General features: G+C 49.2%; 1 protein-coding gene across 1 annotated transcript in view; it reads right to left on the reverse strand.

Moving 5' to 3' along the window:
* Positions 1 to 18,753, reverse strand: part of SPTBN4 (spectrin, beta, non-erythrocytic 4) — a 79,550-nt gene that overhangs the window by 14,476 nt on the left and 46,321 nt on the right. Inside the window, 5 exon segments of the mRNA XM_014541695.1 lie at positions 7 to 51; positions 2,297 to 2,386; positions 3,276 to 3,500; positions 14,660 to 14,923; positions 16,570 to 16,716. Coding sequence (XP_014397181.1) covers positions 7 to 51; positions 2,297 to 2,386; positions 3,276 to 3,500; positions 14,660 to 14,923; positions 16,570 to 16,716 — 771 coding nt within the window.

Below are 18,753 nucleotides of genomic sequence, written 5' to 3' on the forward strand. Positions count from 1 at the left end.
CAGCACCTCCTCCAGCCCCGGCCCGTGCGCCTGGATCTCCCGCCGCAGGCCCTGGGGACGCGAGGTGGGGGTGCGTGAAGAGCCGCGTTCGGAAGCCAGGCAGGAACGCGTGCGCTTCCGCAACTGGCACGTCCCAGGAGAGGCGGGCAAACACCCGCACGTCAACCAGCCAGCGCCAGGTCCCACACAAGCCGTTACTCATTCGCTCACTCGCTCAGACCCCGTGTGGCAGGTGGGAAAGCAGGCACAGGAGGCGAAGCAAGTCACCCCGAGAACAAGTAGCTCGTAGGGGGGTGACAGGATTTGAAAACAGGCTCCAGAACCAAGACGCCTGGTGACACAAGAGAACACAGGCCTGGCAATCAGGCTGTGTAGGGACAACTGGAGTATAACTTACACATCGCAACGTGCACAAATCTCAGGGGTACCCAGATCAGCATATGGAACACTCCATCAGCCCAGACTTTCCCTCCACCAGCTCTGTACCTTATTTAACCTCTCCTGGGCCTGTTTCCTCATGTCCCTTCAAATGGGGATAATAATAATGGTCAACACTTACTGAGTGGCTGCTACCTGCCAGGCACTTTGCTGAGTAAGGGCTTTACATAACACAGCCACTCATCCAGTCTTCACTCCAACCCCATTCTCATTGTAAAGATGAGGAAACTGAGGCACCAAGAGGCTGAGGAACACGGCCAAGTCACATGGCTAGTGGCCGCCTGTGTGGGTGTTGTACCATGCTGCACTTAGAACTGTGCCTGGCACAGTGGGTGCTCAGTCAATATCAGCAACGATTGTCCCTTTAACAGCCCCTGTGGGCCCAGCCCTCTCACACCCGGCCGAGCTCCAGTGTTAAACATTCAGTGCACTTGAAAGTGATGAGCCGGCTATGCGTGTCCCCAGCACCGTCCACAGCAAAGAGTAATTTCATCAAGATGGAAAAACAAAATGTGAGAAAAACTCCAGCCTCTTAAAGAGCTCCATCTGGTGCAGCATGATCACAAACCTTTCAAAATAATTTGTGTACCCACCTCCCCACCATCCTTCAGAGCCCCATTCTTGCAACTTTTTTTTTGTTTGTAAAAAGGGGTATTGACAATACCTACCTCAGAGGGTTATTGTGCAGATTAAATGAAATAACCTACATGACCCCCTAGGACAGTACTTGGCACGTCATCTTTAATCAATGCACTCTTGCTATTATTATTATTATTATTGTTATTATTATTATTCCTCTGTTATGTGCCTTACTTTGAGCTTTGGTAAAAGAGTTGCTTTGACCAAAGGTTTTCTCTCCTAACCGATTGGAGACCACTGCTCTAGACCAACTCTCTACTATTTAGACCTGGAAACTGAGGCCCAGAGAGTGCAACAGAGACCTAGTCATTTTAGAGCAGTGGTCGGCAAACTGCGGCTCGTGAGCCACATGCGGCTCTTTGGCCCTTTGAGTGTGGCTCTTCCACAAAATACCACGTGCGGGCGCGCATGTACAGTGCGATTGAAACTTCGTGGCCTATGCGCAGAAGTCAGTATTTTGTGGAAGAGCCATACCCAAGGGGCCAAAGAGCCGCATGTGGCTCGTGAGCCGCAGTTTGCCGACCACTGTTTTAGAGGCTCAAAAGCCCCACGGTGCTTAGCTCAGAAGTCAGCACTCTCTCACTGATCCTCTCTGTTCTTGCTCCCTGTGGGCGTTTTGAGATTTTGTTTGTTTGTTGTTGGTTGTTTTTCTTTTCCATGGCCCAACAGCCACGCCCCTTCTAGTCAAGGGACTCGGACTTTCTTTTGGCGAACCTCCTTGCTCCCGTCTCATCACAGGTAATTAAGTTAAGGCTGGCTCCACGTGCTGTTCAAAGAGTGGGCCCTTAGCGGGGACCAAGCCAACCTCAGCAGTCTAAATCCCTGCCCTGCACGATTAGCTCAGGAAGTAGACATGTGACTCAAGTTGAGCCAATAAGAGTTATTCCTGGAACTATTGCTGATTACTGAGACTGGGCATCTTTTTAAAGAGAGAAATTTTCTTCAGTTTTGTGTGGGATATAAACTTGAATCTGTTGGAGGTCTCTTACCACCAGGAGAGGAGAGTTGGCTTAAGAACAAAACTAATGCAGAACAAACAAAGAAGCTGAAGCTGAGCAATTTACGACATCACGGAAGCACCTGGACGCATCTGCACCTGCCGTGTTTTCAGTGACAAGATGCAGTTAATCCCGCCTCTTGGCTTTAAGCACCTTGAGCATTTTCTGTCACTCAAATGCAAATGTGTCCTAATCCCCCCCAGCGACCAGAATCTGCTCACCTGGTTCTTTTTGATGTACTGCTGGACGGCCTGCAAACCACTGCCTCGCTCCATCTGCATGGCCAGCGGCAGCCGCTCCTGGACCCATGCCTGAGAGGACACAGGGAGCCGGTCAGGGGGAGAATGCATCCCAGGATCCCTGCATCCCAACTAAACTGTGAGCCACCTGCACAGGATCCAAGGCCCTTTGTTGCCTAAGAGCCTGCTCACATCATTGGCCGCCTCTCTGGACAATGCCCCGTCTTACTCTCTGCACTCAAGCCAGGCCCATGCCTATCTCTGGCCTTTGCACAGGCAGGCTTTCCTTCCTGGAATTCCTTTCCTACTCCCTCAGCAAGCTCATATGTACTCTTTCTTCACATCTGAGCGCAGACACCCCTTCCTCCAGGAAACCCTCCCTGACTTCAGAGCTTGACCAGTTGCCTCCTCTGGGCTCCCATAGCCCTCTGACCCCCGCCCCCCCATCACAGTCCTCACCACCCTGTGACTATCTGGGGACAGACAAGTCTGTTTTCCCCTTTGGACTCTGAGCCTCGATGGGCAGGAAAGGGGTCTGCCTTGGTCATCCCTGTGACTCCAGCATCTTCCAAGCTCAGGGCTGGAGCCAGAATGATAAAATGAATTAGTGAGTGAGTGAATGAATGAATGAGCAAATCAGGAAGTGAGTGACTGAAAGGAAATGAATGGATGAATGATGAGTGAATAAATAACAAGTAAATGAGTGAAGTACAAAAGAATGAGTCAATGAATAAATGATTGAAAGCGAGTAAATGAATGTGAAAAAGCGAATGAATAAGTGAATGAGTGAAAGATTGAATTACTGAGTCTCAGGTCTCTTAAAACCCTGGAACCCGCCAAGGTCCCTTGGCCTCGCCCCCGCCTCCACCCCGTTGGCCCGCTGCCCCGCCTCTGGCCTCACGCCCCGCCCCGTGACCCTGGTACCGCCCCCTCCCGCCCGGCTCCCCGCTCCGGGCCTCACCAGCTCGTCGTCGAGGTCGTGCGCCACCTGGTGCAGCTCCTTGGAAGCGAGCAGCAGGCGGCGGCGCTCCTGCAGCGGCTCGGGTAGGGGGACCAGGCGCTCGCCCACCGCGTTTTGCCGCTCGCCCACCAGCTCCTTGCTCGCCGGCTCCAGCGGCAGCGCCGCCGTCTGCGCCTGCAACTCTCCCACCTCTCGGTACCACTCCTCCACCTGCGACTCCATCGACTGTGGGAACAGGTCAGGGTCATGGGCCCCACTCTCCCTCCCGATCCTGCGGTGGCTCTCCAACACCGTTATAGTGACAGCAAAGCCCTCACTGCGGCCCACCATTCACTCCCCCCTTGCCCAGGTCCCTCAGAAGCCTGCCCTCCTCTCTGACCTGCAACCCCCTTAGCTAGTTCCTGCCTCAGGGCCTTTGCCTTGTCAATTAGATTTCAGATCAAATATTACTTTCTCCAAGAGGCTCACCTGACCCCTTGGACTAAAGTCGTCCATTAATTTTTTTAGTTCTCAGAAAAACCTTCACGGTTGATGGTATCCCTGTTTTACGGAGGAGAAAACTGGGGCCCGGAGAAGCTAGGTAATCTGTCCAAAGAACCAACATTTCCAAATTGCAAAAATAAATACAAAGCTCTAGCGACTTAAATGGTTGATGTGATATAGGAAAGGCACAAAGTGCAAAAGCAGAGGAGAATTCATATATAGAAGCCATTTCAAATCTCCCAGGAAAAGATGGATTATTCAACAAATGGTCATGGGCCAACTGGCTAACCAAGTTAGCTGGATCTCTTCCTCACTCTATGCTGAGAACAATTCCAGATGGATTAAGTGGAATAAGTAAATCCACAAGGTAACTGGAATAAGAAAACCTGGGCAAATGGTTTTATAATCGTGAGATGGAGAAAATCTTTCCAAGCACAGAAACCATAAAGGGAAAGATTTACAAATTTGGCCACATAAAATCCTTTCACATCAACCACAGTTTCTAGATGTAGTTAAAGGCAAATGACAAACTGGAAAAATATTTAATATGTATTGAGGCAAGGAATTACTGTCTTTAATAATCAAAGAATTCCCCTTTGTTTCCACAGCACTGACCACCATTGGGTAACTGTTTTTATTTGTAGGTTTTGTTCTGTTTTTGTTTTGCATATGATGAGAATCATTGATCCGCTGCCTCCTGCACGCCCCCTACTGGGGATCGAGCCTGCAACCCGGGCATATGCCCTTGACTGGAATCAAACCCGGAACCCATCAGTCCCCACTGAGCCAAACCTGCTAGGGCTTGTTTTGCTTTTCAACCCTATTCTTTTTTTTTCTTCTAATCTTTATTGTTGAAAGTATTACATAAGTCCCCTTTCCCTCCCATTGACCCTTCTAGCCCCTCCCCGCCCCTCTAGGCCTTCACTACTCTATTGTCTGTGTCTATGGCTTATGTATATATGCATACAAGTAATTTGGTTAATCTATTCCTACCTACCCACCCACCCACGAGGTTTACTAGTAATCTCTTCACACCCACCCACCAGGTTTTTTATTGGTCTCCTCTTCCAGAATGTGAGTTTCATGAGGGCAGAGGCTGTGTCAATTCACCTCTGTATTCCTGAGTTCCTAGAACAGTGCCTGACACATAGCACGTCCTTCAACTGTGATTTGTTCAAGGTACAAATGAATGACATCAACAAGGAAATACCACCCAGGAGAGAAATGGGCATCATATGTGAAGAGGCAACACACAGAAGAAAAAATAAATGCATGAAAAGATGCCTAGTCTCACTAATGAGCAGAAAAATACAAATTAAACAAGGTATCCTTTTCTATTCATCAGATTGCCAAAGGAAAAAAAAATTAAAAGGTCAATAACATCTAGTGTTGACAAAGATGCAGGGAGATAGCACACTCAGCCACATGGGCAGTGGTGTAAATGAATAGAGCCTTTTTGAAAGGCAATTTGGCAGGTCCTATCAAAATGCAAACTGTGTCAAAATGCTTTGATCCAGCACCTGTATATCTGATTCTAGGAATATATCTAAAGAAGTACTGGCACAAATGCACAAAGATGTCTGTCCAAAGATGTTCATTGTAGCAGAGATGTCTGTCCAAGGATCTCATCATAGCAGAATTTATGATGGGAAAAATAGGAAACAACCTCAATGTCCATTAGGAGTGAAATGGTTAAACAAATCCATAACAGTATTGAATGATAGTCAAGACTTACTGTCAAGAGGAAAAGCAATTTTCAACATATATATTAATATATATTTGTAGTGGACTGCACAGGTATTAAACTTCCCTGGAATAGCCCATTTGGTTTGGCTCAGTGGTTGAACATTGACCTATGAACCAGGAGGTCATGGTTCCATTCTCAGTCAGGGCACATGCCTGGGCTGTGGGTTCAATCCCCAGTAGGGGGTATGCACGAGGCAGCCAATCAATGATTCTCATCATTGATGTTTCTGTCTCTCCCTTTCCCTTCCTCTCTGAAATCAATAAAAATACTAAAGAAAAAACTTCCCTGCAATAAACAAGAATTAATAACAGATGGTACCTATTCTGGGGATGGGAATGTAGTGAATGGGAATGAAGATGAAGTAGAGACTTCTCACATAGGGTTTTTATATGTTTTTCCCCCCTTATTCTTACCCAGGGATATGTTTATTGATGAGAGAGAGAGAGAGAGAGAGAGAGAGAGAGAGAGAGAGAGAGAGGAAGGGAGAGAGGGGGGGAAGGAAGAGATTTTAGAGAAACATCGATGTAAGAAACATTGATTGGTTGCCTCCTGTAAGTGCCCTGACTGGGGATGGAACCCAAAAACTAGGTATGTACCCTGAGTGGAATCGAACCCACAACCTTTTGGTGTATGGGACAATGCTCCAATCAACTGAGCACCTGACCAGGGCTATATGTGTTTTTGTTGTTGTTGTTAATATTCACCCGAAAAAAAAAATAATAAAGATGAGGAAGTAACAGAAATGGAAAAAAAAAAAAATTCACCCGAGCATATTTTTTCCATTGATTTTTAGAGAGACAAACTTCTATGTGAGAGATACACATGGATTGGTTGCCTCCCACACATGCCCCGACCAGGGCTGGGATCAAGCCTGCAACCAAGGTATGGGCCCTTGACTGGAATCGAACCTGGGACCCTTCAGTCTGCAGGCTGATGCTCTATGCACTGAGCCAAACCGGCTAAGGCAGTTTTTTGATGTCTGAAACATAAAATGTATTTATTTAAATTTTTAAATTAAACAAGAAAAAACAAAATAAAAACATTAAAAATCCACATAGGTAAATTTGTAAATGCTAGAAAGAGGTCAAGAAGGGTGCACACCAAATAATAATTGAGGTTCTCTTTGGGGTGTGAGACTGGGAGGTATACTGAAGGGAGGCTTTGTTTCATTGAAGACTTATAGGTTAGAACGATCTTTTACTCAAAGTAATATGCACATATGAGTTGTGTGATTCTAAACAGATGGGGGGAAGCTAGAAAAGAAAACAAAATAACAATGAATTAAGTGGTAACAGATTAGGGCAAAAGACTGTAAGCCAGAGCTTAAAACTTAAGAACCACGTCAAGGTTTTTGTTCTAAGGTTCTTTAGTGCAGAGCTGTTGGTTTTGCCTACTCAACACCCATCCCTTCCTTCCTTCCCAGCACCTCAAATCCCACTCTCAGGTACTGAGCTTCTTGGGCAACTAATAAAACCTACAGGGCCAAGGGTGGCCACATGACCCAAGCCTGGCCAACCAGAACACTGAAATCACCCTGGCCATGGGATTGGGTTATGCGACCTATGCTGGGCCAATGAAAACCCTTCTGGCTTCCAGAAGAGCTGATGAAATCCAGTGGGTCCAAGAATGGTCATGTGACTCAGGCCTGCCAATGAGAATACTGAATCACCATGGCCACAAGGGTTGGGTAAAAGATGGCATGTGACCTAAAACTGGCCAATGAAAACTCTTTCCACTTTTGTTGGAAAAGTGTGTGAGCTCAGAAGGGGTGCTCTCTTTCCCACGGGGTTCCTGAGCTGATAGAATGTAGACCTGTCATACTGCGGGCCATCTTGCCACTACGGGGAAACAGGCTCCCAACAATGAGGCCAACACAGCGGGAAGCAGGGTGCAGAAGTTGAAACAGAGATGCCTGAGGACATAATTTGAGTAACTGACCCAGCCATGCCAGAAGCTGCATGCCTTCTGAATCTTTCAGTACGGGAGCCAACATATCCCTTCTTAGCCTAAGTCAATTTGCGTTTAAGTCCTATGAACTGCACCACAGAGTCCCAGCTGATACAGCTCATATTCTGTAAGGGTCATAAAAATGAGTGAAAATCAAACTATAACAAGTCAAAACCATCTAAGATGGAAATTTTTAAAAGGCTTAATCATAAGCTACAGAAATCAAAGAAAAATAAAATAGTAACCCCAAAAACCTTTTTTGCTAGGAAAATGAAAATGAGAATTCAGGAAACTCTTAATACAGTCTGAAATGTTAACGTTATAAGTTCCACTTCCCATTAAATGAAAACCCATCCACAACCTCCAGCAAGTGACCATATGACCTAAGATGGAATGATTCCAGACACTGACACTTTCCTACTTCTACGAACATGCCACATATTTTGAACACCCATTTAATGTATATCCTTCCCTGCAAACAGTGGTAAAGAATGCAGAAGCACACTGGTCATTATACACACAAAAAGATGGCCAGCCTCCTTCAATGTTCAGGGCAAAGCAAATTAAAATAACTACAGGACAGTTATCTGTCACTTCCCAGATGAGCAGAAATGAAAAAGCTTGACAATACCTAATGGTGGTGACTGCAGGGAAGATGGATCTGCTAGCCACACTGCAGGTGTTCCCACTGCCTTTTCAGGCGGGTATTTAGCAATAGCCACCTTTAATGCATGTACCTTTGGCCCAGGAGTGTCACTTTAAGGACCATTTTCTCCAGAAACACTTGCACATGGGCTCAAATACGTACAGACAGAGATGTCTGTCGCAGTACTATTAATGCTAGCAGATTGGAAACAGCCCAAAGATCTCTCAACAGAAGGCTGGTTGAAGACAGACTGCCCCACTGGCCCATGGAATACCATGCAACAGTTTAAAAGGATGGTATAGCCATCGATTTTGTGACAAGAAAGGATACCGAGGGTATTTTGTCAAGTAAAAAGGCAAGCTTCAGCATGGTGTGTGTGCCATATGTATGTGTGTGTGTGAATAGAATATTTCTGGGAGGATAGAGAAGAAACTGTTGAGAGCAGTTACACCCCTGGAGAGTGCAACTGTGTGTGTGGGGGGGAAGGAAGACTTTTTCCTTTTCACCCTTCTGCTTGAAGTTCTTACCGTGACAGCAGTAACAGGTAACACATCCTGATGCTCGCTCCATGCCAGGCCCTGCTCTAAGAACTAGACAAGGAACAACTCATGTATTCCTCACAACAGCGTATGAGGTCAGGAAGGCAGGGAGGGGACGATGGTTTTGTTCACGGTTGGATCCCAGAGCCTGGCACTGTGCCTACACAGAGTAGGTCTCTGCAAATGTGTGTTGACTTTGTTTGACTAGTCACCCTGCTGTTGTGCTTCTCTTAGCTGGGTAGCATTAAAGATTAACATTAAAAAAATTAAACTAGCTTTAAACATTAAAACCAGAGGAGCCATGAAGTACTGATACATCCCACAACATGGATGGCTTTTGAAAACACTGTTAAGTGAAAGAAGCCAGACACAAGGCACCACATGTTGTATGTCTCCACTTATGTGAAATGTGCAAAATGGACAGGTGTCTGGAGGCAGAAAGTAGATCAGTAGAGGGAGCTGATGGGCACAGGGATTCTTTATGGGGTGATGAAAATATTCTGGAATTAGTGGTGAGAGTTGCTCAACTTTGCAAATGCACTAAAAACTACTGAACTGCTCTAAAAGTGTGTACTTTATGGTATGGAATCAGATATCAGCTTTATAAAAAAGAAAAAAATTTAAGACAGAAGAAGAAGAAAAGCCTATTTCCAAAAAAGCCTGAGGCGCCGGCTGGTAGTGACACAGTCAGTCCTAACCCCAGATCAACCTGATTCCTACTCAGATCCACCTTGCTGCCTTCCCATTTACCAGAGAGGGAAACTGAGGCTCACAGAGGAGCAGTCCCTGGTCCCGAGTAAAAACTGCCAGAGCCAAAATTTGATCCCAGGATTCTGTGACCACGAAACCCTGGTGGCTCTCCGTCTCTCTGCTTCTTTGTAAGTGGGGACCTTGAGGCTCACAAAAGTGAAGTCACGTGCCCTTGGTCACATGGTAGTGGAAGGGACTGTGGAGCTCCCGAGCCTGGCCTGCTCCCCTAGGGCCTAGGCCAAGCATGTCAAACTTGAGGCCAGCAGGCCGCATGCCAAAGGAGGCATGCCGTCTGCCGGCCAGCTGCGAGTTTGACATGCTAGCCCTCGGCCATGCTGAGCTAGATGAAGAAATGTGGCACAAAAATGAAAACCGGGGAGGAAGGTGTTTCCTTGGCTAGAGAAGGAGCCGTACTTAGGGTGGAGGGTGGTAAAGAGCCCCCAGGGACTCAGCCCAGCAGCTGCGAAGCCTCCAGCGCATTTCCCTGGCTGGACCCTCAGATGGCAGGACATCAGTGTTTCCCCCCAAAGCAGGAGCCAGTGGCTGAGCCAGACCAGCTGGCCAGGCCCCTGAGGACTGGAAAGTGGGGGCTTGGGATGCCACCATCTGGCCCCTCAACCAGAAGGACAGTTGGGCAGGAGGTGCTGAGAGAGGACTCGGTCACATGGCCTAGACCTGGGAGGTGGGGTGTGCTGCAGCGGCTGAGGTGGGGACATGGGGAGGACACAGTGATAAGAGAGATCGAGGGAGAGAAGCCGAGATGGGAGAGACAGAAACAGAGAGAAGCAGTCACAGAAGAACTGGGGGAGCAAGACAGAGAGAGGGAGAGGGAGAGAGGGGAAGAAGGAGAGTGGGAGAGAGGGAGACAGGGAGCTGGAGAGAGGGAGAGAGGGAGCTGGAGAGAGGGAGGGAGAGATGGAAGAGAGGGAACCGAGCCCAGAGAAAGGCCGAGGGGAGACGGATCATTCACACATCCACCCCCTCCAGCGGGAGCCAGTACCTCCCCAGCCCAGCCTGGCCCTGTAGCCTGAGCGGTGGAGCAGCCAGGATATGTGTCCAGCTGGGCCACCCTCTCCCTCCTGCACAAGCCCAGTATTTGTGCTCTCCAGAGGCCCCAGGGGACAACGGGCTTTGGGAGGCCCCTCCCCTACCCAGCGGCAACTCCTGAGGCCCAGCTGGGCTCCATCTGGGGACCTTGGCCCCTGAGCCACTCCTGCCTCGAGCTCAGGCTCCCTCTGCTGGGGAAAAAGGCCAGGCGTCCTCTGCGGGCGCCAGCGCCCAAGGCTCTGTGACCTGGAGCGCCTCCACCCCCCCACCTTTGTCTCCGGCTCGCCCTTAAACAATGGGGACCCCACTTCACGGTCTCCAGAGCTTGGTGGGGCTAACCGCACCCCATGGGTAGGGAAGAGCTGGCTAGGAGGCCCCAAATCCTTCCTCTGAAAACTGAATGGTCAAAAAGAGAGACAAGGATGCCCACGCTCACCAGTTCCCCCCCAAAATGCAAATGCAAACACCACAGTGAGATGTTTCCCGTCCTTGAGAATGGGAAAAATCTAAGAGGTCTGACACCAGGCATGGGTGAGCTGGAAGGAAGCAGGAACTCCTGGTTAGCACCACTTGAGCAGGCAGTTTGGAAAGATTAAGTGAACTGAAGATGGTTCTAACTTTGGGCACTATATTAATGCTTCATATTATCACCTCCCCAAATACATTTACAAAAAGCTGTACAGACAGGGGAAATGCCCGCATGGAATAAAACAGAAACAAATGAAACAACTCCTTCACATAATAATATAACCACTGAGAAGATGAAGAAATAACGAACCCCAATAACTTTTGAACACGGTATAGTGATAGCTCCTCTGGTTGAAGACAATTAAAATGTAAAAGCCAGTAAACAAATATTGAATCCTAGATTTGTTGGGTCAGCAATCCTGAAACCACTGTCTGCATGGTGTCTCGTAATCTTCATAATGTCCACAGAAGGTCAGTACTGCTATCATGCCCATTTTACTGAAGAACACACTGAGGCACAAGGAGAAGTAATTCCCAGGGTAAGTCACAGAGCGAGGGCTCCTCACCAGGCGGCCGAGCTCCAGCATCCATGGCCTCGACCGTGATGCTGTGCTGCCTCCACAGTTCTGCTGTCAAGGAGTGGCTCAGCAGTGGGGTCCGCCCATGGCACAGAGGAGGCACTTGAGGCTCAGAGCAAGAGGCAAAGCCACTGGCCTAACATCACACAGCTGGTAAGTGGCCTAAACCCAGATCTGCCTGAGTCCTGAGCTTGTGCCCTTACCCACCGCAGTAAGCGGCCTGGGAAGAGTTAGTCACCATGGTGAGGCCACTCATCCCCCCAGGAATAGTTGCTGCTGGGCTGGCTGTCTTCATTTGCCACTCCCGACCCACCAGCAAGCTTCTCCACCCTGCTCTGTGCCCCGGGAGGCTGACCTGTACGCACCCTACCCTCTGGCTTCCAGGTGGGGTGGGGCCCAGTGCAAAATTAAAATGCAAGGCCCCTAGTTCAAATACCATTCAGAACTTTAAGACAGCGACAGCAAGCATTTAACCAGGTGTGGGGCCCTGTGGGAGTGCATGCACCCATGAAGGAGGCCCTGGTTGGGCTATGGGGCACAAGCAGGAGATGGATGGAGAGAGCAGAGAGAAGCCGGGATATCATTTTCCGGCTCCTCCCTGCAGCAGTGCCAAGGGCTGGCTGCCATTCCTGGCCAAGGGCCCCAGCTCCCGCTTGGCTCTCCCCTCCCTTTCCTCCCCTGCCCTCTTCAGGGAGGGAAAGTCTCCAGCTTGAACCCCACCCTGCTCACCCTCTCTGTGGCCTCCCCATTCCCTGCCCACACCTTTGTCAAGACCCCTGTCAGGACCCTCCTCAAATTGACCTCAGTGGAGCACGCTTCTGTTCCAGGTTGGGAACCTGACAGTCACAGACCCCATTTCTTGGGAGTTCACCACATCCCAGGTGCCATTTCAGTGCACAACCTCACCTGCTCTGGGAGGCCCTGATGTAGTCTGCCTGAACGTGATGACAGAGGCTCAGAGAGGGATGGAACATGTGCCCTGGCTGGGATTTGAACCCAAGTCTGTCTGCCTCCCTCCCTCCCCACACTTTTCTCACTCGGGCCCTGGCTGCTGGTACTGCCAGCTCCCTCCACTGTCTGACCATCTAGCCACCACTTGTCTCTGCCGATATTCTGGGCGATCCCTCAGAGCAGACTTGGGGCTGAGTCATCCCCATGTGTCCACTGCCTGTCCAGCCCATGGAGTCCAGCTCAGGCAATGATCAATTTTTCAGGGGCCAGTGAGAGGGTCACCTTCCCTGCTGTGGTCTGGGAGTATCAAGGGAGGAGGGTGGACGAGAACTAAGCACGGCCCTGAATGGCCATGGACAGCCCCTCCCTGATAGGGCTGCTGGGGAGGAAGGGGTATCCGTGCCTGGCATGGAAGTACATCAGAGGTTCTCAAAGTGTGCTCTGGGGACTCCTGAGGACCCCAAGATCCTTTTAAGAGGTCTGCAAGGTAACAACTCTTTTAATTAAAATACTAAGGTGTAATTTGCCTTCATCATTCTCTCCCAAGTGTAGAACCAGGTTTTGCAGGCCCATGCGGCCCGGGCCCCTAGAGCAGAATGAATGCAGCACAGGTGACAATCCAGTGCTTCTATTAAGCAGGACACAAAAGAGAGTTGCAGCACTGAAAGCAATGCCAGTCTTCTGACTACATTTTCTTTTGTTTTGAAAATATAGTTATTCTCTTTTTTAAAAAAAATATTTTTTATTGATTTCAGAGGAGAGGGAGAGATAGAAACATCAATGATGAGAGAAAATTATTGATTGGCTGCCTCCTGCATGCCCCCTACTGGGGATTGAGCCCGCAACCCAGCTATCTGCCCTAGACCAGAATCGAACCTGGGACCCTTCAGTCTGCAGGCTGATGCTCTATCCACTGAGCCAAACCAGCTAGGGCTAGTTATTCTTCTTAAAAGACTTTTGGGTTAATGCTTTTGGGTTTATCATTGCTATTTTTAAATAAATCAATAATTTAAGTATATCTGTTTTAATTTTTAATGTAGTAAATATCAAATAGGTATGATCCATACAAACAAAAGCTCTTTGGGGATCTCAATGACTTATGGGAAGTAGCGGTGTCCTGGAGACCAAGGTATTTGAGACCCACTCGTGCATATAAATCAATGACACCACTAGCATCGTATTCAGATGTTGTCTCTTTGCTCCTTTGCCTGTCTCCCCCACCAGATTGTGAGCCCCATGAGGGCAGTGATTTTGTCAGTTTTGTCTGCTGCTATATTCCAGCACCTAGAAAAGCATCTGGATACAGTAGGTGCTCAATAAAGATTTGCTGCATAGATAAATAATTATATACTAATTGGCATCCTTATGCTTTTATTTTGAGTCAACTTTTCTGCCAGACCCTATGCCAAGCACTTCATAAGCATAACCATGCAGAAGGTGGATCCTAAGGAGTGTGAAGGCTATAGAGACCTGGGTTTAATCCAGCCTCTGCCACTTGCTACCCTGGGCCAGTAAGTTCACTTCCAAAAGCCTCGGTTTCTCTTCAGTCATGGCCAGGCATAGTTCCTGGCATGCAAAGGCAGGAGCTGGCACACCTTGGAGATGAGATGCAACACCTACAGTTGCACCTCCTGCCACTTACGTCACGTGGTCAGATACTGAGCGTCCACCAGCTGTGCCTGTTCTCTAAGAGCCCCCATTTGGTAGGGAAGACCCTGGCCAGCTGTGTCCTTGGGCCTGGTGCTCTACCTTCTGTGCTTGTTTCCCCATTGGTAAAATGGGGGATATGCTAATACCAATCTCTTAGGGCTGGTGGGAGGTGTCAGCGAGAGCTCGGCTGGGAGACTGGGAGAGGAAGCACTACACAGATGTCATTATTACTCTGTGCACAGCCAGTCCCCTCCCTCTGGGCCTTGGTTTCTCGATCCAGGAAGCGGGTGTCAGGGTCTTGTGAAACCCTCGGTGTACCAGTTATTCATCCACTGCTTCTTGGCTCTGAATCCTTTCTCTCCCCTTTGTCCTCCACGCCCTAGGGGTTCTAGCTGCTTCCAACACTCACTACCAGCTGGACTGCCCCAGTATTCCCTTTCTGTTTCCAGTTCTTCTAACACATTTGAAAGAAGTCCCTGTCTTAAATCCCCTCTGTTTGAAATACCTCGAGCGAAGTCTAACCCGGCTCAGGCCCCACTGTGGCACAGAAAGCCCCCACCGGGTCAGCCAGGCCATACCTGCAGCTTCTTCAGCTGGCTGTTGACGGTGGCCAGGTCCCCCCCAGGGTCCACGTCTTGCAGCTGGCTTTCCATGTGAAGGAGCTTCTTGTCCAGCTCAGCAAAGCTCTGCACCAGCTGGTCAGCCTTGCTGGCCTCAAAGAGCTGCCGAGCCTTGGCCTGGGTGGTGCTCTCCAGCTCGGCCCAGCACTGCCGGATCTCGCCCAGCTTCTTCCGCACGGAGGCTGCCAGCTCTGGCTTCTCCTGCATCAGTTGCTGGCCCTCCTGCCCCAGACAGTGGGAGTCAGGAAGTAAGGGGGAGGGGTGGATGGTGGGAAGGGACAGGAAAATATGGGGGCAACAGGACGGGATGCAGGGAGAGATGTGGAGAGAGCGGGAAGGAGTTGGAGACACACAGAGACAGACATGAGGGATGGATGTAGAGATAGGTGAAGGGATTAAAGAAACCAAGTTGTGGGAAGAGAGACAAGGAGAAAGACAGACAGGCAGATAGACAGAAGCATGGGGAGGGAGACAGAGAGGCACAGAGACATGGGAGCAGACAGACAGTCATAAAGTGGTAGCCACAGAGACATTCCCATAAGTTCAGAAACATGGGTAGAGGGCCATAAAAAAGATGAGAGAGAGAGAGAGAACTTCCATTAAACTCAAAGTCAAGAAGAGTGGCTTTGCCATGTGCCACCATTTAGGGGGCACCTATGGCCACTTAAGAGTTTAAGGCCCACCTGAGTGTCTCCGTTTGAGTCAGAAGAGTGGGGATATCCAGGGCTGCAGGTCTAGGGGTTCAGCCAGAGTAGGGGGCAGTTTTGGGGGTTGAGACTTGGAGCAAAAATCTGCCTGGGTCCCACCAAGACTGAAGTCAAACTCCAATATATGTTGTCCTAGAGCCATGGTTGGCAAAATGCGGCTCCCAAGCCACATGCGGCTCTTTGGCCCCTTGAGTGTGGCTCTTCCTAAGCCTTAGGAGTACCCTAATTAAGTTAATAACAATGTACCTACCTATATAGTTTAAGTTTAAAAAATTTGGCTCTCAAAAGAAATTTCAATCGTTGTACTGTTGATATTTGGCTCTGTTGACGAGTTTGCAGACCACGGCCTAGAGCATATTAAAAATAACAATACCAGAGCAATTACAGCTCCTGGGTGCCTGGCTGTGTTAAGCACTTTCTGTGCACAAGAGCCCAGAGAAGTAGCGATATTCATTATTTTCTTAATTTTAAAGCAGAGCCAACTGAGGCTCAAAGAGATTGACACAATTCCCCAACACACAGCTGGTAACAGGCACACACAGACACAGTTAGAACCCAGGGTTGTAGGAATGCAAAGTCCACTTTAACCCTAGCTCCTTAGGGCTGCCCGAGCCTGTCTACTTGATGCTCTATCCTAGATGCTCCAAAAGGTGTGGAAGGAAGCCTGCTGGGGGAGGCTGCAGGAAAGGGGAAACACAGGGGAGGGCAAAAGTAGGTTTATAGCTGTGAGTATGCGGTTTTTCTTCTTGTATTATTATTTCTTTATTCATTATTTTATTATTTATTTGTATTATTTGTCTTGTTATTGTTATTATTTTGTATCAATTATGATTTATCTTCTAGGTAAATAAAGCTATTGTAGCAACCATAACCTGCATGTCTTTTTCCCTAGGAACAAATGTAAACCTACTTTTGCCCTCCCTAATATTTAAAAGCTAGGAGGGTATGGGCACCATTCAGAAGAGAAGCTGCCATTTTACAAATGGGCAATCAAGGCTCAAAGCGGTTACATGAATTGCTCAAGGCCACATAGCTGGAAGCAAACATGGCAATGAGCTGAACCAGTTCACAGGTGTGACAGCAGCAGGCTGGTGGTGAGAAGTGGGCTCCCTGGAGGCCGTTGGCGCCTGGCACAGGAAGAGGGACCTTCTGCATCCTCACCCTCTCGATCTTCTCCAGCCACTCCTTATTCTGAGCCAGCTCGGCCATGAATGCCTGGTGCCGGAGCCATCTCTTATGCAGCTTGTGACCATCTTCCCGTGTGCCATCGCGAGCCATCAGCATCTTCTCAAGGATCCAGCCATCCAGCTGTGGACAGGAGGAGGGGCTCAGTTGGTTCTCCCAACCTGGCATAATTCTCATCCCCTCCAGAAGTCCCAAGTTGAGGGCCAGGACCGCTAGGTTTGGGGCAGGGGAGGAAGGGATGGAAAATTTTTGCAAGTGAAGCTTCTATATGTATGTGTGTGGCGGGGGTGGGAGGGAGCGGGGATGAAAGGGTCCCCAGAATGCCCCATTCCTCATCCCCCTTGTCCTCAGGGCAGCCCTTCCCATAAGTCCTAAGCCCCAAGGCAGGGCTCCTGAGCCAGTCAGCCTTGTCCCACTCACTCCCAAGTCCTCCCATCTAATTTAGCTCATTTTCAATTCAGCCCCCGTAGCAACCCCCCAACAGCAACATTTAGACCCTTTGATTCAGTCTCAGCCACCTCCAATAAGGACCAATTCAAGATCCCAACCCACTCCTCAGGGTATCAAATGAAGCCTCCATACCTAGCTCCAGCCCTCCCGCACCCCAATATGACCAGCTGAATCCCTAAACAACTCCCAACTGGTGCCAAGTCTAGTTCCCTCCAAACTAGCCCTCCAATCTGGGGTAGACCCATCCCCCACAGCTCATATCCAGCCTTTTTTTAAAAAAATATATTTTATTGATTTTTTACAGAGCGGAAGGGAGAGAGATAGAGAGTTAGAAACATCAATCAGCTGCCTCCTGCACACTCCCTTCTGGGGATGTGCCCACAACCCAGGTACATGCCCTTGACCGGAATTGAACCTGGGACCTTTCAGTCCGCAGGCCGATGCTCTATCCACTGAGCCAAACCGGTTTCGGCGATATCCAGCCTCCTTAATGAGCCCACAGGACTCCTTAAATCCGGCCATGAGGATCCAATCCGAGACCACAGTTCTCCCAAATCATGACCAGTCCTAGCCCCCTACCAAAGTCAACCCCCAATGCAAGCCACAGGGTTGCCTACTAGCTCCCCAAATGAATCTACCCTAAAAGCTAGGCTCAGACTCCCCAACATGGACTAGATAGAACCTCCCCAGACAGCTAACTCCCTAACTAACAGCAGTTCTAGTCTCCCCACTCACCAACAAAACCAGTCATTCAAAATGCAAGCACTGAGTGGGCCCCTCTCACTACCCGAGCAGGACCAATCACAAGGATGCTTTCTGAGCCCCCAAATAAGACTTGTGCCCTAAGCCCCAACCTCCCCACTCATGACAAAACCTGGCACCTGAGAATGTTTGCTCCTCCCCCTTCTCCACCTCCCCCCAGTCACAAGATCCTCCTCCTCCCTCCTGCCAAAAAAAAAAAAAAAAAAAAAAAAAAAAAAACCACCAAAAAAACATGGACTCTAGCTCAGCAGTCCCAGGAGGCAAATGCAGTCATAGCCAAGGACAAATCCCCAACTGGCCAAACCCCACTCCTCGTCCCCAGAGCATATGCTCCCCAGGGGTCCTGGACAGCCTCAGACACACACACACACTAGAGCCAAGGCAAAGGCGGAAACCCCTGACTCAATTCATCGGTTCCCACACAAGGTAAGAGTTTGCCAATGGAGGCACAGATCGCAGTGAGGACAGCCTCTGAAGGATATGGTACTCTGTCATCAAGGTAAAGCAACCAAAAGTGATTGACCCCATCACCAAGGGCAAAGACAGTCCCCAACAACCTGGGGAAAGCCCCACAAACCAGAGCCTCTCAAAGCCAGAGCAAGTCCAAGACCCTCATCGTCCAAGGCAGACCCCCGCAAATGTGATTTGCCCCATCATCTAAGGCTAATACAGATCCCGAAAGATCCTAGGGAAAAAAAACCCAAAAGGGTGAGTCTCCCAACCTCAGGAAAAATCTCCGATTCCCCATTACCCAAAGGAGAGCACCTTAGAGAGGTTGAGACCTCCCTAACCCCCAGGACAAGTCCACACTACCCCAAGAGTATCCTTAAAAGTCCCCCCGTTTCTGCCTCAGTCCCTTGGGACCCGTTCTCTCAGTCCCGCCCGCAGCAGCACCGCGGACAGCTCCTGGCGTCCCTGTACCTCCGCAGGGTTAGGGTCCTGGCATCC

The sequence above is a fragment of the Myotis brandtii genome, unplaced genomic scaffold, assembly GCF_000412655.1.
Source record: "Myotis brandtii unplaced genomic scaffold, ASM41265v1 scaffold277, whole genome shotgun sequence".
In the NCBI taxonomy this organism is placed as follows: domain Eukaryota; kingdom Metazoa; phylum Chordata; class Mammalia; order Chiroptera; family Vespertilionidae; genus Myotis; species Myotis brandtii.